Source organism: Nycticebus coucang, chromosome 9 (genome assembly GCF_027406575.1).
Source record: "Nycticebus coucang isolate mNycCou1 chromosome 9, mNycCou1.pri, whole genome shotgun sequence".
In the NCBI taxonomy this organism is placed as follows: domain Eukaryota; kingdom Metazoa; phylum Chordata; class Mammalia; order Primates; family Lorisidae; genus Nycticebus; species Nycticebus coucang.
Genome location: NC_069788.1, coordinates 118,850,619 through 118,874,241, shown reverse-complemented (window position 1 = coordinate 118,874,241; position 23,623 = coordinate 118,850,619). Strand labels below are relative to the sequence as shown.

The following is a 23,623-nucleotide window of genomic DNA, read 5'->3' as shown; positions in this document are numbered from 1 at the left end:
GTAAATCTACCATTTTTTAAATAAACACGTTTGTTCTCATCTTGAAGATTAAAAGGTATGGTGGAATGGTGCATGAGGAAGGGCAACGCATCCAAAAGGCCTTGGTTTGGGTGCCAGCACAAGCCAAGTCATCTAACCACACTGGGATCTACTTCTTCATAGAAAACAAAGATGTTGGACTACACTAAGTTGGACTAAACCCAAAGGTTCCTCGGATTCTTAAAATACTTCCATAAACTCTGAGTTTAAAACCAGTTACATTCCTATATAAATCATATTTCTTGCCAAAATGCCAGGTACCATATGGGCTCTCTCGCTCTTTGGAAGCTGGATTCAGTGATGCCATAAATCAAAGTGTGTCTCCCAAGACACAGATGACAAATTTAGATTAGAGTGTGGATGTCTGTCATGTTCCCTTACAAAAACTGTAAGAAAGGGTCAATCCCTTTCTTATAGTTCAACATTAGTCTCAACAAGCCCAGTGTTCCTTTATTCTAAATGTCACATGATTGGCACTTTTTCAGGGAAGAAACTGCATCATGACCCTATACCTCCGAGTCAATGTCTCAATGCCTGGAATCATGGAAACATATCCAGTCTACTTTGTGAAGCTTTCCAGAATGTGATACTACTGAAATAAAAAAAGGCAACAACACTTACACTGAACAATAAAAATGATGTTGGAGGTGTGCTGAGTGATTACAGGAAAAGGAATCATGGGAATGTATCTTTTCTAGGAAAATATCTAGTGATGAATGACTTCCAAAGCCTAGAGTTGTGGTTCTGTGGCATACGTGCAATTTCAAAGTATCTTCTCATTCATATTTCTCATAACCATCAGTGCAATACCCTTGCTCCCTTGATAAGAGCTAGGTATCTTTCCACTTCCTTGATGTTTCACAAATATTTTGAAATCCTATAACAAAGGGAGATGTGAAATGGATGTATGAGGTTTATCTGAAATCCAACTGTGCTTAGCAACATTGCTTATGGAAATCCCCTTTGTATAAGATCATACATGATATAGTACGTATTTATGAAACAATATACAATAGCCACAAAAAAAAAAAAAGTAACATACCGAAAGGAGTGGTAGAGTTGGAAAATTTGTAACTGTCATTTTATAGATTTGATAGGTTTGGGCAGGAATCATCAATAAATGGTAAAGCAAGAAAGGAAAGTCCATTGGAAGCAGGATACATTTATAGTCTCACAGTGTTGTTCCCTCAAAATCCATGGGTTGTTAATGGTCAGAATTTTTCATTATAATAAATGTGCATTTATACCTTACTGCTTGTGTATTATTAATTTTAATTTTGTTTTCCTTTTTAGCATGTTCCATATTTTCATTGGATTGGTCATGCTTCTATTCTATTTTATCCCCCTCTTCCTTTGTTAATTTGGGAATTTTACTTTGCTGTCTGATTTTGCTTATCGATAGTTCCCCATTTCTAACACATTTAAATAAACTTAAATTTTTCTCTATACAAAATAAAAATAAAGTGATAGATATGGCAATTACCCCAAATCATTACAGAATATATACATGCATTGAAACATTACATTATACCCAATAAATGTTAAATTATGTGTCCACGATAAATAAAAGCTTAACGAAAAAAGTTAAAGTTACCTTAACAGGTTTTGTTTTACACTCTTAGATAAAGCTCTGATAATTGTACAGATTTAAAATAATTATAAAATTTCATAAAATTCTGGAGATAATACAAATTAACCACTTCAACTAACAAATTTTTATGGAGTTTGATTTTTTTAATCTATCTTTAGAATCAATTTATTAAGCACAAAGGAAAATTAGTCTCTTTAGCTTAGCATTTCACTTTATTCTAGCCAAAACTAGTAATATATCCTTTGATTATATCCCTTAATCGTTATAATTCATTCCAAATTATAGGACTGCCTAAATCTGAATTCATAAGATGAAGACTAAACCATAAGCTCTATATTTACAAAAGAGATGGTACAAAAGTATTTTTAGGCCAGGCACAGTGGCTTACGCCTGTAACCCCAGCACTCTGCGAGGCCGAGGCAGGAGGATCCCTTGAGGGCAGGAGTTCCCCTTGAGGTCAGGAGTTTGAGACCAGCCTAAGCAAGAATGAATGAGACACACATCTCTACTAAAAAAAAAAAGAAAGCAAAAAACATAGCCAGGCATGGTGCAGGGACTACAATACTTATAAGGCTAAAGCAGAGGATCACTTGAGCCCAGCAGTTCAAGGCTGCTGTGAGCTAGGCTAACACCATGGCACCCTAGTCTGGGTGTCAGAGTGAGACTATGTCTCGAAGGAAAAAAAAATAATGTACATTTTAAACCATTACCAGAAACTAAAACAAAGGCTTCACAAATTAATATTTAGCCAAACTATTTTTTATTTTAATTTATCCTAATTCACTTTCTAAAGCCAGTTATGATCAGCTGAAGTAATTTTATAACCCACCGGTCTTGATCTGTAATCCGAAAAACATTAGTTTCATCAGGATTGACAAATTTTCTTCTCTGAAGTCTAGGTAGTAAATATTTTAGGCTTTGTAGGCCACATATGGTCTCTGTTGTAAACACACTATTTTGCAACAGTAGGGTAAAAGCAGCCATAGACAGTATGTAAACACATAAGCACAGCTGTATTCCAATAAAACTTTATTTACAAAAACAAGTAGCAACCTGGATGATATGTGGCTGTAGTCTGATAACCTCTGCTCTGAGCTACTCTGTAGTGAGCAGTTATGGTAGTAATATCTCCACATTATTGACATAACACCTAGAATATTCAAACATTTATGTGATATACCCAACTATCTGGCAGTATACAGGTACACTGCCTCACTGTACAATGCTGACCCTTCTCTACATTACTCCGGACATGAGAGATACACTGTTAATTAGTTTTACCTTACTGTTAATGAGTTTTTGCAATATTTAATACAACACTTATACTCATCCACATTGTACTTACCTTCACTCACTCCATCAACAAATAGAATACCTACTTGTGTAAACTATAGGAAAATTCATACAGTTTTAATTATAATTATAGGGGATTATATAATTATAATTATTATATAATTAGAGGGGATTAATCATAGTACAAAATGAAATACAGTGATTGTGAAAAAAATAGTGACAATAAAATTACTAATAATCTGAAAACATTTACATTTTATTTATTTACTTTTTTGAAACAGAGTCTCACTTTGTCACCCTTGGTAGAGTGCCGTGGCATCACAGTTCATAGCAACCTCAAACTCTTGGGCTCAAGTGATCCTCTTGTCTCAGCTTCCCGAGTAGCTGGGACTATAGGCCTCCTCCACAATGCCCAGCTATATTGAGACAGAGTCTCGCTCTTGCTCAAGCTGCTCTCAAACTAGTAAGCTCAGGCAATCTACCTGCCTTGGCCCCCTAGAGTGCTAGCATTACAGGTGTGAGCCACTTCAATCCGGCCTTTTGGTTTGAGACAGAGTCTCTCTTTGTCACCCTCCATAAGGTGCCATCACAGCTCACAGCAACCCCAAACTTTTAGGCTTAAGCAATTCTCTTGCCTCAGCCTCCCAAGTAGCTGGGACCACAAGCTACAGGCGCCCACCACAATGCCTATTTTTTTAGAGATGAGGTTTCACTCTGGCTCAGGCTGGTCTCGAACATGTGAGCTCATGCAATCCTCCTGTCTCAGCCTCCCAGAGTGCTAAGATTACAGGTGTGAGCCACCTTGCCCGGCCTTAACATTTACATTTTAAAAAGCCATCATTTCTGGCTCAGTGCCTGTTGCTCAGTGGTTAGGGTGCCAGCCACATATACCAGAGCTGGCGGGTTCAAGCTCAGCCCAGACCTGCCAAACAATGACAACTACAACCAAAAAACAGCTGAGCGTTGTGGTGGGCACGTGTAGTCACAGCTACTTGGGAGGCTGAGGCACAGAATCGCTTAAGCCCAAGAGTCTAAGGTTGCTGTAAGCTGTGACACCATGGCACTCTACCAAGGGCGACATAGTAAGACTCTGTCTCAAAAAAAAAGTCATCATTTCTGAACTCCACAGCAAACAATAAATAATACATTAATCACCTCTATTCCAAAAAAAGAATAATCTCTCTATCTCAGTATCAATTTTAATACTCCTAAACTACTGTTTCATGTTTAAGTTACTATTGGATAATAGCTTATGTCTTGTACCAATTTTCAACCATGTTTCTTATTCTGTTATAAGTAATCTGCAATTTTCTTTCTACTTAATCTCCAAATTTCGAAGAGGTGACTATGAAGAAAAACTTACCTTTCTGATTGAAGCTTATTGGTTTTTACTATTAAATCTTGAGTCTGTTCCTTTGCTGCCTAAAATTATAAACATATCTAACATCAGCATATTCCAATTTTGTTATATACCAGAAAACAAACAGTAGCACTTGCTGAAATTCAAAGCAAACGAGTTCACTCTACAGAACTCAAAAGTTTAAAAATGACCCAAGTAAATGCAATAGATAGGTGTTTCAAGGTTCACACACTACTTTAATTAGAGGAACCACTTGGATTTCTCAATACACACACAAGGCTAAGGCTTGTAAGAAAGGAAAAGGGATCCGAGTGCTGAATGAAGAACTGAATAGTTCATGATGCTTTTTAGTGCAATAGAAGCAATGAAAAGAGTAGGTTAAGGACAATAAACATGACTTCAGTTATGAATGTGTTGAACTGAAATACTCCAAATGGGGTAGGTGGTACGTGAGGTTGCTGAAATACTGGCGTGAACTCGACAGGAATGCCTGAGACATAAATAACAGGTTGAGAGTTGGAATATACAAACTATCTGCCATAGAGAGTGCTGGTGAAGATTAGAGATAGCCCCATATAAAGGACACAGGACTGTTTCTGACCAAGTTTCAAAAAAAAGCAATGCTCCCTTCCACAAGCCAGAGCTGAAAGGATGAGGAATGAAAACTTGATGAAAAAGCATTCTATCCAAAGATTAGCCAAAGATTTATGAAGTGGATTTAAATAAATGACAAGTGCAGCCAAGGAGATTCTTTCTCCAAGACCTGAACTGGAAAATATGACAGAAACAAGGCAGTAAGCAAGGGGAAGAGAAGACAGTGGTCCTGAGGTGGGGAGAAACACAGCACCCATGCCTTCAAGGGACATGAAATGAGCCAGACTTATGTATAAATTAAGTCACTGATAGACAAAAACACATAAAATATAGGGTGAGTCAGTCTATTAAAAAGAAAATACTAGAGCAAACACCTGAAGATACTGGAACATTTTCATGCTAGAACATCACAATAAAGAGCCAAACTTGAGCTGCTAAGGTTTCTGGAACTGCCTTAGATCTACTTGCACCCAGTTTTGAGTCCCCAGGTTGCCAGAGAAACTGTTTTATTGTTTCCCAGGCATCCTCTTAACAGAGCACCAACCTCCACCACCAGTGAAGCTATTCTGAGTCTGTGTTCCTTGCAGCCAAATTACACGCTTAGCAAATAGATTTTTTGAGAAAAGAGACTTAAACCTAAAGTTAGGGCATTACTAACTTTTAAGGAATAAAACTGAACATGACAGCTCCCACAAAACTCAAAATCGTTAGACTTCAAATCCAATAACTTCTTCAAATGTTTGTTTCCTAATTTCATTTTGCTTTCAAGTTCCACTTCCACCCTTGTACAAACAAATTATTTGTCCTAGAATCATTGTGGCTGTCAGTGGTTCCAAGAGAATCTCAAGAGATCTAAGTATGCTTGGTATTAAACTACATGAAAATAGGAGACATACCCCGATTGACTCTTAGGGGGGGCCTGTTCCACACACTGTTTCAGAGATGAATGAAGGTAATTAGGCCAAATCCTGATTCTACAGCCAAACTAAACGTTTAGGATTGCTTTAAACAGATCTAAAATTATACATATTTTCCTGGGACTTTATTAGGCTAAGCACGAATGGAATTTAGCTGGGTCTTTATCAGGCACAGCTTTAGTATGAATTTATTTTAAGGCTTAATACTAAAAAATCCATTCCTGCTGGACTTCTGAGATATTACAGGATTGAAAGATTTATCAAAATTCTACACAACTACCTCTCTTCTGGCTAACCCAAAATATAAAGCTCTGAAGTTAACTGAACAATACAAATAAACCATCACCCAAAGAAACACAAAGACAGTTACAGTTTTAAAAAATAAGCATATTTATTGTATTCAAACTTCCTATGGGTATGATGTATTAGATGAATGTACGGATATACATTTTGTAAACCTATCTAATAATTTTTGAAAGCGTCTTTGTGTAATAGTAGGAACTATGTTAAAATGTAGTCATTATACAATTAGTACCTGTAGCCGATTTGTCATATCTTGACAACAGTTGCTCATTGCTTGAACATCTTCACTTATACTTTTAAGTTCCTAAAAAGAAAAAAAAAAATCAAATATTATAAATACCAGAAGATGAAGTTTCTCTCCACAAAATCCTTGTTTTAGTACCATGGTTATTTTCGTCAAAGCATGACAAGAGATACCATATTTAAGATTGGATATGATCAAAAAGAGTGACATCAGCTTTAGAAAAGATATAAAGAAAGCAGACCATTTCTTTAGGGTATGACATTAGGGAAACTCAAATGCTTTAAAAACATGAATACTTCTTTATTCAATAATTCTAATAAGAATTTGTCCTAGGGATTTAATCAGATAAGTGTGCAACAATATACACAAAGATGATCAACAGAACTGCCCAGAACAAATAGAAAATGTGAAATGTTTCCAATCACACAAGGGAAATCTGTGCACACATTAATTACATATAATTATATGTGTACATATATGTGTTTATGGAAATACAGCCACATAAGGTTTAAGACATCATAACAATAATATATATACTATCTCCTGATTTTTTTAAAATATATATTTATGTACAGAAAAAGAAAAGGCTGGCCATACAATAAAATACTGAGTAAAGTTATTTCTAGGTGATAGATCATAGTAATTCTTTCTATTTCTGACATTATTTTCTATCTTTTCTATAATGAATTATTTGTAAATTTTAATCAATAAAAACAATCAAATGTAAAAACTAACAATAGTGTTCTTTCTTCCTTGTTGAAAGTCATCACATACTCGTGTATTAGACCATGCCAAAAATCTAATAGTTTTCTCAATAACATTCTTTCTCCTCACATTTCTACCTTCAGCTCCCTCAATAGACACATGAATTTAATCGGTGCCTAAATTCTATTATTTATATCCCCTTAATGGATACATCTTATCCACTTCCTTTTTTACCACCCAAACAGCTACTACTCTCATTCATGGCAATTGTTATCTCTTACACGGATTAATAATAAAGTTCTAAAATAGGTCTCTCAGGCTCTACCGCCAGCATCTCCAAACCTTTCTCTACTCTTCACTAGTTAATGCATTAATATAAAAATATGATCATTATCACAAAATGACAATTGGGTTTGCACTACTATCTACTTTTACCCAATTCACTTTAGTGCCACATAATAGAGACCTATGTAAGGTAGGGAAGTTTCAGGGGTAGACAGGGTCTTACTGCTGCCCCTCTCAATACAGAGCTCAGACCTTCAAGAAACATGGCAGTTTTATGAAGGGCCAATCAGGTCAAGAGATAAGAAAGCAGTCAAGAGAGCTATAAACAAAATGTGAGGACAAAGTATGATTAGGAAATCATTTATGAGAACACAAACACAAATCTTAGTTCTAGAATTAAGTTTGTTTCCCTTCTCTCAACAAAGTAATTTTGAATTATGAAAAGTATACCGCTAAGTATTTTCAAATGTTACTCTATATCTTACTATAAATAAGACACACATCAAATTGTTAAACTAAGTCCTAAATTGCTTTGAGATAAACAATAAATGGTTTCAAAATATCAATTAATACCAGAAACAGCCAGACACCTAAGCAAACTAATCTCACTATTCCCTTAAATTTCATTGTATAACCTTCACAGAATGAGGTTTGGTATTATTTGCCAGTTAGATTAACAGTAATTACTATTATTCTTCATAATAATTACTATCATAATACCATAATACCATAATGCAATGAATGGATTTCAGTTATAAAATAATAAATTACTCCTCTTAGTATATAACTTAAAATGCAGGACTTGGCTAAAATATAATTTGAGAACCCTTATATTTCTGGAAAAGTCTTTATTTGAATTTACATTGAATTTTCCCATAATTAAAATTATAGGTTGTAAAATACAATCAGTATATGATAAACTTTAAAAAAAAACTTTATTATAAAAACTTTTCAAGGAAGGAACCAGGGCATGTGCAGCTGCTGGCTGCCCGAGCAGGCATCAGGCACCAGGGTCCCAGCATGATGCACAGGGACACAAAGGATAGTCCACTGCACTGGGGGGCAGCGGGTGCTGGAGGTGTTGGTGCTGTGATCTGGGGGACAAGGGAGACTGGTGCCTCCTTCCCCTCCTCTCCTCTCTGTCCCAGAGATACTGGATCTGCTAAGAGGGAGGGAGCTGATGTGAGTCCAGGGGAGGGGATGTGTAGCCCCTCTAGGCAGCAGAAGCTGTGGCAGGGGGCCCCCCACAGAGGAAGAGGTAGGCTCCAGAGCCTACTCTCTCTTTTCAGGGCCCAAGCATCCTGGGTCCACCAACTCCCTACTGGGCTCCATTCCTTGCCACCTCTCCCAGGGGGAAGCTCCCACTGAAATGGGGCCCTGCTGCGGGAAGAGACTAGAAGAACTACTGAAAGAGTTTGTGGCTTTTAGGGGGATAACCCTCCTAGTAAGGAGACCTGGCCCAAGGCCAGGGAGACTCCCTAGAGCCTGCTACACCCTCATCTCCCAGCTTCTGTCACTGTCACCGTAGGTGACGAGGGGGCTGCCATCCCTGTAGGGGTGACACACTCACTGGGAATGAATCAGAGAATCTTGATGGAGATGGGAACCTCCATGGAGGCTGGATCCTGCTGAACCATACCAAAAAGTCATTCCTTTCTTCCCCTAGCAAAGGGAGTGCCTATCCTAGTGGGCCAAGATGTCAATGACAGGGGCCAGAATTACCTCTATCAGTCCAGAGTTTGGCTATGAGGCTGCTGAGTATTCCTGGGGCCCAGGGAACTGAACCCTCTCCAGCCACCACCAGCTGTGGGGCAGGGGGAGCCCAAGGTCCACAGAGCCCACAAAACCATGTCCAAACCAGAAAATGAACAGCTCCCAGGCCCTGAGAAGTGGCCCCCAAAAGTGTAGCATTTCTGCATGAGTGACAACATACAGTCCTGGGGAAGGTGACTTTAGATGCAACCAAAGGATAAAGCTGAACTCATTGAACATGGGTTCTGCCCAAACTTTAGGAGTTTAGGAGGAAGAGAAGGAAGAAGAGGAAGATGAAGAGTCAGCATCCTCCCCACAGTGGGGACAGAAGACCATGCCATTCAGCTAGAACACACAGGCCTTATAGAAGCAGTAGGCCACCCGGTAGTCAGGGTGGCACTCCGGGAAGGTGCCTGGCCCAAGTGGTTCCAGGGGCCAGTGCAAAGCCAAGAAGAAATGCCAAAAGGACAACCCATGAGTGAAGCCATCCCATAAACAAAGGAAGTGGGAATCTCCAGGAGCCAAGGAGCCTCAAGGGGTGAATGGTACGGGCTGCTCAAGCTCCAGTATGCACAATACATGGAGGGCCCTCTGGGGTCCTCGGAGCTGCCCAGCGAGGGGACCCTCTCCCCAACCATGTGGGGTATCCCCTGACACATCCTCACTGGAGACAGAGAGAGGGTTTGAGGGGTTGCCCCTCTGCAGCTGCGAAATGGAAAGACCCAAGGTCGACCAAGTCAGCGAGAGAGCAGAGCACAAGTGCATGGCCACCAAAGAGTGCGGATCAAGGGATGTTGGGCTCCAAGGCTGCAAGTCCTTAAGCAGGAGACCATGAGGCCACCCAGCTGTGTAGCACTGATGGTGCTCTATGAGGCCCACCACACTCACATGGTCAAACACCACTGCTTCCCAAGCTGTGGCTACTTCTGCACAGCAGGCACCTTCCCGGAGTGCCACCCTGACTACCGGGTGGCCTACTGCTTCTATAAGGCCTGTGTGTTCCAGCTGAATGGCATGGTCTTCTGTCCCCACTGTGGGGAGGATGCTTCTAAGGCCCAGGAGGTGACCAGATTCTCCAGAGTGATGGGGTGACCCCACCAGCAGGCACTGCAGCCCCTGCACCAAGATGCCCCTGGGAGAGTGGACTTCCCAGCCCAATGCCCAGATGTGAGGGCAGAGGGAACTCCAGCACCCATCTACAATCCCCTGACTGATACCATCGATACCTCAGAGCTATCCCTGACCCTGCCTAATGGGAGCTGCCTCTCAGCTGTGGGGCTGCCACTGGAGCCAGGCAAAGAGGCCTTGGAAAAGGCCCTGGTCATCCAGAAGTCAGAGAAGTGGAAGAAGCTCCGTTTCCACCCGTAGCAGTTGTACCTGTCAGTGAAGCTGGGGGAGCTGCAGAGGTGATCCTGATGCTAATGAATAACATGAACTCCAACTTCCAGAGTGACCAGCAGAGCAAGTGCACACCCCTGCAAGCAGCTGCCCAGAAGGGCTCCGTGGAGATCTGTCATGCGCTGCTGCAGGCTGGAGCCAACATCAGGGCAGTGGACAAACAGCAGTGGACATTGCTGAAGGAGGTGGAAGTAGCATGCTACACGGTGCAGCTGTGTCTACAAGGAGGAAGAAAGAGGGCTCCACCTCTCTCCACCATGCAGCCAATATTGGGAACTTAGACATGGTCGGCCTGCTGCTCAGCACAGGACAGGTGGATATCAATGCCCAGGACAGTGGTGGGTGGACACCCATCATCTGAGCCACAGAGAATAAGCACTGAGGTGGTCCACATGCTGCTGACATGGGTTGGTGATGCCACTCTCACTGACAATGAGGAAAACATCTGCCTGCACTGGGCCTCTGTCACTGCCAGCATTGTCATCGCTGAGGAACTTCTGAATGCCCGCTGTGACCTCCATGCTGTCAACTATCATGAGGACACATCCCTGCACATCATGCCTGAGAAAGCTACCACCACTGTGTGCTGTTGCTCCTATCCCATGGGGCCAGCCCTGAGCTGTGGAATAAGGAGGGAATAACAGCGTGGGACCTAACACCCAAGGGCCCTGACCTGTGGTGCACACTCCAATTCAACTGCAAGCTCCGGCTCAGGGTGAGAAATCGAGCCATTGGCACTGAGATCATCTGCTGGGATATGTGGCTCTGGGCTATAAGAATGTACCCATTCCCTGTGTTGACAGAGAGTCCTACCCCAAGGATTACAAGTACATTTCAGAGAACTGAGAGACGTCCACCATGAATATTGGACACAACATCACCCATCTGTGGCACTGAGCATGTAGAGATGACTGTTCCAGCTCCAACTGCTAGTGTGACCTGCTCAGAATCTGGTGCTGATAAGACAAGGACGGGTGGCTCCTCCAGGAATTTAACAAGATTTTCCAGTGTAACCAGGCATGCTCCTGCGGAGAAACTGCAAGAACCATGTCATGCAGAGCAGCACAAAGGTACAGCTGCGGCTCTACAGAACAGCCAAGATGGGCTGGGGGGGGTCCACGCCCTGCAGACCATCCCCGAGGGGACCTTCATCTGCTAGCATGTTGGGGAGCTGCTCTGCAATGCTGAGGCTGATGTGATAGAGGATGATTCTTATCTCTCTGACTTAGACAACAAGGATAGAGAAATATACTGCATTGATGCTGGTTACTATAGCAACACCAGTTGCTTCATCAACCACCCATGTGATCCCAATATCATTCCTGTCTGGGTCTTCATGCTACGCCAAGACCTTCAATTTCCACACATAGCTCTTCAGTTCCAGAGACATGGACCAGGGAGGAGCTAGGGTTTGACTATGGCGAAATCAAAATCAAAATCAAATATTTCATCTGCCATAGTGGTTCTAAGAAGTGTTAAGCATTCAGCTGAAGTTATTGTCCTGAAATAGAGCCGCCTGGCCCTGAACCAGGAGCTGCTGCCTGACCTTAGCTCCCTGCCCCCTGTTAACATCTGAGAATGGACCATAATCTCCCTGTCTCACCCTGGATGGCCACCAGCTTAGCAGCCTCCCCTGCTACTTACTGCTCACAGCCATGCCTGGGGGTGCCACCATCTTCTTTCTCTACCACCACTTCATACATTCATCACCTAGAGACCCCAGCGAGGCTCTGTAGGTCTCCCAGAGCTGACTCCTCCCTGGGAGGGTGACTTCAGGGCTGTCCACCCCCATCCCCACCCCCACCCCCACCCTCAGCTGAAGTTTGATGAATTGAAATCTGGCCTCTAAGCCAACTGGTTTCTTTGGTTGTCAGTAAATGTTAGGTTTGGTCTGTGGCTCAGTCGGTAAGGCGCCGGCCCCATATACCGAGGGTGGCAGGTTCACACCCGGCCCCGGCTGAACTGCAACCAAAAAATAGCTGGGCGTTGTGGCGGGCGCCTGTAGTCCCAGCTACTCGGGAGGCTGAGGCAAGAGAATCACTTAAGCCCAGGAGTTGGAGGTTGCTGTGAGCTGTGTGAGGCCACAGCACTCTACCGAGGGCCATAAAGTGAGACTCTGTCTCTACAAAAAAAAAATAATAATAATAATAATAAATTTTCAAACAAATCTGAAAGTTGAGAGAATATGAAACACCCATATACCCATCACCCAGCTTCAACAATGATCAATTCAGGGTATTCACCTTTTAGTTCTCTCCCCAACTACTTTCCCTCTCCCCTAAAAACCAAATTTTTTAAAGAAATTCCAAGCTGGACTCAGTGGTTCATGCCTGTAATCCTAGCATTTGAGAGGCTGAGTGGGTAGATTACTTGAGCTCAGGAATTTGAGACCAATCTGAGCAAAAGCAAGACCCCATCTAAACTAAAAATAGAAAAACCAGCCAGGTGTTGTGGTGGGCACCGGTAGTCCCAGCTACTTGACAATGAGGCCATGGCACTCTACCCAGGGTGACAGGGTGACACAGTGAGACTCTGTCTCAAAAAAAAAAAAGAAATTCTAGATATATCATTTTATCCATAAACATATCAGTATGTTCTTCTAAGAGGAATTAGAAAAAAATACCTTCTTCACATCTAAACACTTAATAGTCTTTTAATATCAAATATCTAATCATTATTCAAATTTCCCAGTAACCTCTTTTTTTAATAATTTGTTCAACTCCAGAACCAAAAAAGATTCAATAGCAATTTGTTGGTATTTCTCTTATTTCTATAGATTCTCACTTCTCCCTATTTCTCCTTCTCTTACAATTTATTCATTGAAGAAACCACCAGTTCATTTGCTTGTACAGCTGCCAGCATTCCAGATTTTCCTGAGATCTTGGTACGAACATACCTCTCTGCCCCTAGTGCTGCCTAGAAACTGGCAGTTAGATCTAGAAGCTTGATTATATTCCAGTTCAATTTTCTGGCAAAAATTCTTCTTGCATGGGCGGTGCCTGTGGCTCAAAGGGGTAGGGCGCCAGCCTCATATGCCAGAGGTGGCGGGTTCAAACCCAGCCCCGGCTAAAAACCGCAAAAAAAAAAAAAAAAAAAAAACTCTTCTCACATGATGCTATATCTTTATCAGGAATCACATACCTCGCTGTTTCTCTTTCTGTGAGGTTAGCACCTAGTGATAACCAACAGCTAGATGAATAATTCTCAACCCTAGCAATTTTGCCCCTGGTAGCTATCTGACAGTCTGGACACATTCTTGGTTGCCACAACTGCCTAAGGCCTCTAGTGTGTAGAGGCCAGGGATGCTGCTAAGAGACACAGTCCCTGACAATTAACTGGCCCAAATATTAATACCGCCAAGGCTAAGAAGTTCTGAGCTAGATCCATAAAGTCAACAATGGTTGCAGATCTTCTAATTCTACTACTATTTCCTCTTCATTTATTAGCAGGACTGTTTCTACAAAGACACGCCACCAACTTCAACAACTGTATGAAGTTGGTATAAAAGATGAAAAAGTGCCTCTTTCCTTTTACTTAGCACTTTTCAAAATAAGAAGGTGGTTTCCTTACACCCACCACAGATAACCAATGAGCATTCTGTTTCAATACTATTGTGAACTCATGGACTTCGTGTTGATGTGTTTCAGTCCCCTGCAGTTACTTTTATTGACAGTCAAATTATCTAATCTTTGGCCAAAGTCTCTTCAAATTAGCTCCAGAGTCCTTCTGACGCTCAGCCAATGGGTCTCAGGGAGCATCCTTGCTTTTTAGTACTTGTAAGATTGTTCCTTTGAAGTAGGAAATGGTGTTTAAAAGACCACAATCTGGATTTGTTCTTTGCTAATATCGCTTTTTTCCTTTAACCTTCTAGATTGTTAGTTCTCAGTCGAAGAAATACTATCAAATTGTTAAAAATGTTTTGTTAAGCATTCCTTGAAACTATATGTAAGGAGGGGAGGAGACAAGATGGCTGACTGAAGCCAGCTTTCCACAGAGGCTCCCGTTCAGAAGGAGAGTTAAAGGACAAAAATTCAGCAAGTAACCTGGTGGATTTGAGCTGCACTAAGAGAGAAGGTTGTAGAACGCACGTCAACCCCGCTGAGGTGAGCTGCGACCACAAGGATACAAACAAAAGATACAAAATCCATCACCAAGCAGACGGGAGTCCCCTCCCCCATGAGAACGGCTCATAGTGCCCCACAAACAACCGGGCAGAGTTCAAAGGTCCTCCCACTACACTCCACGGGAGAGACCCTCTAAAAACTGGACCTACCTCCCCTACTGGGGTGCCACGGCGTCCTCCTGCCAGGCATAAAACTATATAAACTGTATATGGTCTCTACCTGGAATTCTGAGCTCCCAGCGCTCTCCTTCGCTCACACTGGGGTCTGGAGGCCAGTCCCCGTCGGTCGGCGGAGAGGGGACTGCACCAGAGTGGCAGTTCCCTGAGGCACAGTGCGACAGCCGTCTTTTGGTGATAATACGGCCAGGCATAAAACTGTGTAAAGCTGTGTGTGTTCTCTTCCCGCAACCCCAGGCTTCCAGCGCTCCCCGCACTCCCCTCTGCTCTCGCTCCAAGGTCTGGAGGCCTGTCCCCCAGGGGTCCAGACTCTTCGGCGATTGCTCGAGGGGTGTAGACAATGCTGGGCTGCAGCCTGTCGGTGCAGACTCTGGAGTACGGAGCGGAGAGAGGACGACTGGCCGGAGGGGAGCTACACCGGAGCAACGGTTGCCTGAGCCATAAGGCAGCAGCACTCTTTTGCTAGCAATACGGCTCACTACAGAATATTCTGAAGCCACACCCCCTGTCTCCCTGGGCAACCAGAGACTCTGAGTTTGCCTGAGGCAACATAAACTTGCAAACCAGGGAAACTCCCAGGGTGGGGCTGACCCAGAGGTCCGCTTTACTAAACCTAAGATGCACCTGGCCCTCAGGGGATCGTCAGCCTATAGACAATACAAGAGCAAAGACAAGCTGATTTGGAACTCAATTCAGCTTCTCTTCTGCAGGGGAACCGCAGAGTTGTTCTGTTCTGTTCTGTCAGTAACATTAATCAGGGGTGAGACTGGACCTGAGTGAAAACCCCTCAACCTTCCTCTAGCACCCGAGGTTGTCAGGCCTCACCTTCTCCTGCTGGAGAGAGGCAGAGCGCAGCGGCCTGGCAGACTTCCTTGTGATTCAGGCAGGTACAAACTCCAGGAGTACCGATTCACTACAGGCAACTGGGTCAGCCAACTGCAGGGCTATCAGTGACTGGGTGTGAAGTGGTGCAAGGTGGGGAAGGAGGCAGCAACCTTCCCAGACTGATTTATAGGCTGGGTGGCTTCTCCTAACTCCACGCAGCACTGGAGCAAGCCACACCAGAGTAGTCACCAGACCCCTGTGATCCAGTTCCCAGAGACCTCTTAAACTCTCTCACCCGAGACAGGTGCAGACTGAGACAACTGATTTGGACATTTTTTAACTGAACCAATCACCTGAGGACAAATCAGGTGGTGCCCTAGGTGCACGGTGGTAGGAAGGTTTGATTTTTCTTTTCCAATTGTTTGCCGGGGGGGGGGCGGGGTGACTTAATTGCTGATATTTCTCTACAGCTGAGACTTCGATCCAAAGTATCTGTTTCACTAGGGTGGAACAGAAACCAGCTGAAAACAAGGCAGAACGATTTAGCCCCACCACACCAGACAGGGCCCCAGTTTCTCAGGCCACAACACTGTACGGGCCCTCAACAAAGCCCCAGGGGAAAAAATAAGAGGGGGTAAAACAACCATGGGGTGGAATCAGCGGAAAAACTCTGGTAACATGAATAACCAGAATAGATCAACCCCCCCAAGGAAAGACATGGCAGATGCAATTGAAGATCCCATTCATAAACAACTGGCTGAGATGTCAGAAATCGAATTCAGAATTTGGATTGCAGACAAGATTAACAAAGTGGAATTAGGAATTCGAGGAGAAATTCAAAAGTTGTCTCAAGAATTTAACGAATTTAAAGACAAAACCACCAAAGACTTAGACACACTGAAGCAAGAATTTGCAGCCCTCAAAGATAGGAAAAATACAGTAGAATCCCTCAGTAACACAATAGAGCAAGCAGAAGAAAGGATTTCTGACATCAAAGATAAAGCCTTTGAACGCTCCCAAACTCTCAAAGAGGAAGAGAAATGGAGAGCAAAAACGGATCACTCACTCAAAGAGCTCTGGGATAATTCGAAGAAGGCAAATATCCAAATCATAGGAGTTCCAGAAACACAAGAAGTGGCCTCACTGGGCACAGAGGCCCTTCTGCATGAAATTATGAAAGAGAATTTTCCAGACATGCCTAAAGATTCTGAAATTCAGATAGCGGACAGCTTCAGAACCCCAGCACGACTCAACCCCAATAAGACATCCCCAAGGCATATCATAATTAACTTCACTAAAGTTAATATGAAGGAGAAAATCCTCAAAGCTGCCAGGAAAAAGAAAACCATTACCTTAAAGGAAAGAATATTAGAATGACTGCAGATCTCTCTGCTGAAACTTTTCAAGCCAGAAGAGGGTGGTCATCAACGTTTAATCTCCTAAAGCAAAATAACTTTCAACCCAGGATCTTGTATCCAGCTAAACTGAGTTTCACTTATGATGGACAAATTAAATACTTTAATGACATTCATATGTTGAAGAAATCTGCCATAACCAAACCAGCTCTTCAGGATATTCTCAGACCTATCCTCCATAATGACCAACCCAATCCTATACCACAAAAGTAAACTCACTCGGAAACTTCAGATCAAACTCCAATTTCCACACTGGAAAAAGGATTAAAAACGGCCACTGGACTTTTGAAAAACTCGATACCCAAAACTTCACCAGACTTATCAATATTCTCCATTAATGTGAACGGATTAAACTGTCCTCTAAAGAGGCATAGGTTAGCTGACTGGATACAAAAACTCAGGTCAGATATCTGTTGCATACAAGAGTCACATCTTAACCTAAAAGACAAATACAGACTCAGGATGAAAGGATGGTCGTCCATATTTCAGGCAAATGGTAATCAGAAAAAAGCAGGTGTTGCAATTTTATTTGCAGATACAATAGGCTTTAAACCAACAAAAGTAAGGAAGGACAAGAACGGTCACTTCATATTTGTTAAGGGTAATACTCACTATGATGAGATCTCAATTATTAATATCTCTGCACCCAACCAGAATGCACCTCAATTTATAAGAGAAACTCTAACAGACATGAGCAACTTGATTTCCTCCAGCTCCATAATCGTCGGATATTTCAACACTCCTTTGGCAGTGTTGGATCGATCCTCCAACAAGAAGCTGAGCAAAGAAATCTTAGATTTAAACCTAACCATCCAACATTTGGATTTAGCAGACATCTACAGAACATTTCATCCCAACAAAACTGAATACACATACTTCTCATCAGCCCACGGAACTTACTCCAAAATTGATCACATCTTAGGTCACAAGTCTAACCTCAGTAAATTTAAAGGAATAGAAATTATTCCATGCATCTTCTCGGACCACCATGGAATAAAACTTGAGCTGAGTAACAACAGGAATCTGCATACTCATACAAAAACATGGAAGTTAAATAACCTTATGCTGAATGATAGCTGGGTCAGAGATGAGATTAAGAAAGAAATTGCCAATTTTTTGGAACAAAACGACAATGAAGACACGAACTATCAGAACCTCTGGGACACCGCAAGGGCAGTTCTAAGAGGGAAATTTATAGCACTGCAAGCCTTCCTCAAGAGAACGGAAAGAGAGGAAGTTAACAACTTAATGGGACATCTCAAGCAACTGGAAAAGGAAGAATATTCTAACCCCAAACCCAGTAGAAGAAAAGAAACAACCAAAATTAGAGCAGAATTAAATGAAATTGAAAACAAAAGAATAATACAACAGATCAATAAATCAAAAAGCTGGTTTTTCGAAAAGGTCAATAAAATAGATAAACCTTTGGCCAACCTAATCAGGAAAAAAAGAGTAAAATCTCTACTCTCATCAATCAGAAACAACAAAGACGAAATAACAACTGACTCCTCAGAAATCCAAAAAATCCTTAATGAATATTACAAGAAACTTTATTCTCAGAAATATGAAAATCTGAAGGAAATTGACCAATACTTGGAAGCACATCACCTTCCAAGACTTAGCCAGAATCAAGTGGAAATGTTGAACAGGCCCATATCAAGTTCGGAAATAGAATCAACCATACAAAACCTCCCTAAAAAGAAAAGCCCAGGACCAGATGGTTTCACATCTGAATTCTACCAAACCTTTAAAGAGGAATTAGTACCTACTCAACCTGTTCCAAAAGGTAGAAAAAGAAGGAAGACTACCCAACACGTTCTATGAAGCAAACATCACCCTGATCCCCAAACCAGGGAAAGACCCAACAAGAAAAGAAAATTATAGACCAATATCACTAATGAATATAGATGCAAAAATATTCAACAAGATCCTAACAAACAGAATCCAGCAACACATCAAACAAATTATACATCATGACCAAGTCGGTTTTATCCCAGGATCTCAAGGCTGGTTCAATATATGTAAATCTATAAATGTAATCCAGCACATAAACAAATTAAAAAACAAAGACCATATGATTCTCTCAATCAATGCAGAAAAAGCTTTTGATAATATCCAGCATCCCTTCATGATTAGAACACTTAAGAAAATCGGTATAGAGGGGACATTTCTTAAACTGACAGAGACCATCTACAGCAAACCCACAGCCAATATCATATTGAATGGAGTTAAATTGGAATCATTTCCACTCAGATCAGGAACCAGACAAGGCTGCCCATTGTCTCCATTGCTTTTTAACATTGTAATGGAAGTTTTAGCCACTGCAATTAGGGAAGAAAAGGCGATCAAGGGTATCCATATAGGGTCAGAAGAGATCAAACTTTCACTCTTCGCGGATGACATGATAGTATATCTGGAAAACACTAGGGACTCTACTACAAAACTCTTAGAAGTGATCAAGGAATACAGCAGCATCTCAGGTTACAAAATCAACATTCATAAATCAGTAGCCTTTATATATACCAACAATAGTCAAGTTGAAAAAACAGCTAAGGACTCTATCCCATTCACAGTAGTGCCAAAGAGATGAAATATTTGGGAATTTATCTAACAAAGGACGTGAAAGATCTCTATAAAGAGAACTATGAAACTCTAAGAAAAGAAATAGCTGAAAATATTAAATGGAAAAACATACCATGCTCATGGCTGGGAAGAATCAACATAGTTAAAATGTCTATACTACCCAAAGCAATATATAATTTCAATGCAATCCCTATTAAAGCTCCACTGTCATACTTTAAAGATCTGGAAAAAACTATACTTCGTTTTATATGGAATCAGAAAAAACCTCGAATAGCCAAGACATTACTCAGAAATAAAAACAAAGCAGGAGGAATTACGCTACCAGACCTCAGACTATACTACAAATCAATAGTGATCAAAACAGCATGGTATTGGCACAAAAACAGAGAGGTAGATGTCTGGAATAGAATAGAGAATCAAGAGATAAATCCAGCTACTTACCGTTATTTAATCTTTGACAAGCCAATTAAAAACATTCAGTGGGGAAAAGATTCCCTATTTAACAAATGGTGCTGGGTAAACTGGCTGGCAACCTGTAAAAGACTGAAAGTGGACCCACACCTTTCACCATTAACTAAGACTCTCACTGGATTAAAGATTTAAACTTAAGACATGAAACTATAAAAATACTAGAGGAGGGCGGCGCCTGTGGCTCAAGGAGTAGGGCGCTGGTCCCATATGCTGGAGGTGGCAGGTTCAAACCCAGCCCCGGCCAAAAACCACAAAAAAAAAAAAAAAAGAAATGTATGCATGTTATTTAAAGTATGAAAGTGAGACCTAAAAAAAAAAAAAAAATACTAGAGGAGAGTGCAGGGAAAACCCTTGAAGAAATCGGGATGGGCAAGTATTTTATAAGGAGGACCCCCTGGGCAATTGAAGCAGCTTCAAAAATACACTACTGGGACTTGATCAAACTAAAAAGCTTCTGCACAGCCAAGAATACAGTAAGTAAAGCAAGCAAACAGCCCTCAGAATGCGAGGAGATATTTGCAGGTTATGTCTCCGACAAAGGTTTAATAACCAGAATCCACAGAGAACTCAAAAGCATTAGCAAGTATAGAACAAGGGATCCTATCACAGGCTGGGCAAGAGATTTGAAGAGAAACTTCTCTGAAGAAGACAGGCGCGTGGCCTTCAGACATACGAAAAAATGCTCATCATCTTTAATCATCAGAGAAATGCAAATCAAAACTACTTTGAGATACCATCTAACTCCAGTGAGACTAGCCTATATCACAAAATCCCAAGACCAGAGATGTTGGCGCGGATGTGGAGAAAAGGGAACACTTTTGCACTGCTGGTGGGAATGCAAATTAATACATTCCTTTTGGAAAGAGATATGGAGAACACTTAGAGATCTAAAAATAGATCTGCCATTCAATCCTGTAATTCCTCTACTGGGCATATACCCAGAAGACCAAAAATCACGTCATAACAAAGATATTTGTACCAGAATGTTTATTGCAGCCCAATTCATAATTGCTAAGTCATGGAAGAAGCCCAGGTGCCCATCGATCCACGAATGGATTAATAAATTGTGGTATATGTACACCATGGAATATTATGCAGCCGTAAAGAAAGATGGAGACTTTACCTCTTTCATGTTTACATGGATGGAGCTGGAACATATTCTTCTTAGTAAAGTATCTCAAGAATGGAAGAGAAAGTACCCAATGTACTCAGCCCTACTATGAGACTAATTTAGGGTTTTCACATGAAAGCTATAACCCAGTTACAACCTAAGAATAGGGGGAAGGGGGAAGGGGAGGGGAGGGAGGGGAGAGGTGGGTAGAGGGAAGGGGATTGGTGGGATTACACCAGCGGTGCATCTTACAAGGGTATATGTGAAACTTGGTAAACGATCTGTGAAGCTAGTGAATGATGCCCCATGATCATATCAATGTATACAGCTATGATTTAATAAAAGAAAAAAAAAAAGAAACTATATGTAACATTTCCATAAATCACATAAAAATATTATAACATATTAACATAATAAATATTACATAATAAAATATAATCATATACATGAAATTTATTTTCACTCTATAGTGAGTAGATTATATTCTCAAGTATGACAAATCATTAGTTATGCATTGAAATAATTGACCTTAATCTGAAAAGTTCATAATTTAAGATGCAGTAAAAAAGTAACTCAATTCTAACTAATCTCCAATGTAGAAAAGGTTATCAAGGAGGGGACAGTTCTATTGGAAAGCCATTCAAAGACAAGTTATTTTTGTTTAAAAAGATAAAATTCCTAAGATAATCTCCTAGAATACAACAACTTTCTAAGAACCAGCATTAGTGGAAATCTGATTCTGAAGTCATAATAATGTGTAGTACAAATAGAGACCAAGATACAGCAGAAACAGCTAAGCCTTCTATCTGGACATAGTATAAGAACAGATAAATATATCAACCTGATTAAAAAATATTCAGCACACAGCCAGGCATACAGTACATTCTCAATAAATGCTATGTGAAAGAGTTTACATACCTCCTTTACTTCCTTAAAAATGCCTACAAATTCTTCATTGATGGCTAAACTTCTACGTTCAATATCTCCACGTAAATTTCTTCGAGTCCGCAAACTATTTTCAACAAAAAAGGTTGAAAGTGCTTTGAGAGCTTCCAATATTTCCTACATAATTGGTAAGAGAAGAAAGTCATTGGGATTGACTTTTAAATGTTTCCTAATTTCAAGCTAAAATACGAGATTATTTTCAATAATTTATTTCTATTAAATAATCCAAAAAATATTGGCTAACTTTCAAATTACTGAACAGTAAACTTAGCTACAGAACACAGTAAGGGTATACTTACTTGTGCATAACAGCATGTGTGTGTGTGTGTGTGTGTGGTCGGTCATTCATTGCAGAATTGCTTGAAATTGCAAAGATTGCAAATAGTATAAATGCCTATAGAATGATATATCCATTCAAGAGAAAATTCTTTATATGGTTACACAGTATGAGCTTTGAGATATGGTAAGTGAAACAGCAAGGTAAATTTATACCAACTGTTACAAAATAAAAAGGAATACACACATGCATATTTACCTGTAGATACATAAATTATACCTGGAAGAATCTACATAAAAATAAACACCACTGGCAGCCTGTAGACAAGGAACTGAGTAACTGGAAACAGAACTCACAGAAGAAGGCCTGTCTGAGGGCACTTGTGAACAGAAGCCTGAGTCGCAGACAACAGCCAGTCATAGGGGCCAAGCCTTCCCCAAACAGAGGAAACAGAGAGTATGAAGACCCCAAAGCAGTAGAAAGGCCAGTGTGACTGGAGGCATGGGAAACTATTAAGGTAAGCAGCAATATGCACTGTATGTTTAAAAGTTTATTCCAGCTTTGTAAGGAGAAAGAATGGTTGAGTGGTACAAGAAAGATGCAAGTAGGAGAAAATTAAAATCCAAGCAAGATGTGTTAGTGGCTTAGACCAAGATGGCAGCAATGCAGATGAAAAAGATATTCCAAAAACATGTTTTTCAAGGTCAAGAAGATGTGTTAATGAACTGGAAACGTCAAAAGTGACGGGAACCAAAAATTACTTATAAGCTTCTTTTTTGAGTGGATAAATGGCAATGTTCTTGCTAACCATAAGGGTGAAACCAGTTTAGGGAAAAATCCAGAGTTCTGTGCATGTTATGTCACTATGATGCTCAACCAGGTACCCAATTGGAGGTATAAATAGACAGCTGATTCTGCAAATGTGGGGCTCCACTAAGATGTCAGGAACAGGGTTATAAATTTGAGTCATATGCTTGTAAGTATTTAAACCGTAAAAGTAAAATAAAAGATTCCTTCTACAAGGCGGCACCTGTGGCTCAAAGGAGTAGGGTGCCAGCCCCATATAACGCAGGTGGTGGGTTCAAATGCGGCCCCAGCCAAAAACTGCAAAAAAAAGGATTCCTTCTACAAAGAGAATACAGATTGAGGAGAGAGCAGAGATCCCAGACATCCAATAGTATCCTAAGTTCTACAGATAGGTATTTCTACACTTCA

General features: G+C 41.1%; 1 protein-coding gene and 1 pseudogene across 1 annotated transcript in view; one reads left to right on the top strand and one right to left on the bottom strand.

Moving 5' to 3' along the window:
* Window positions 1-23,623, bottom strand: part of COG6 (component of oligomeric golgi complex 6) — a 123,600-nt gene that overhangs the window by 98,334 nt on the left and 1,643 nt on the right. Inside the window, exons 2-4 of the mRNA XM_053601702.1 lie at window positions 22,105-22,248; window positions 6,330-6,401; window positions 4,287-4,345 (exon numbers count right to left, since the gene is read on the bottom strand). Coding sequence (XP_053457677.1) covers window positions 4,287-4,345; window positions 6,330-6,401; window positions 22,105-22,248 — 275 coding nt within the window. The remainder of the gene's footprint in view (window positions 1-4,286; window positions 4,346-6,329; window positions 6,402-22,104; window positions 22,249-23,623) is intronic.
* LOC128593824 (histone-lysine N-methyltransferase EHMT2-like) lies at window positions 7,447-12,057 on the top strand (annotated as a pseudogene).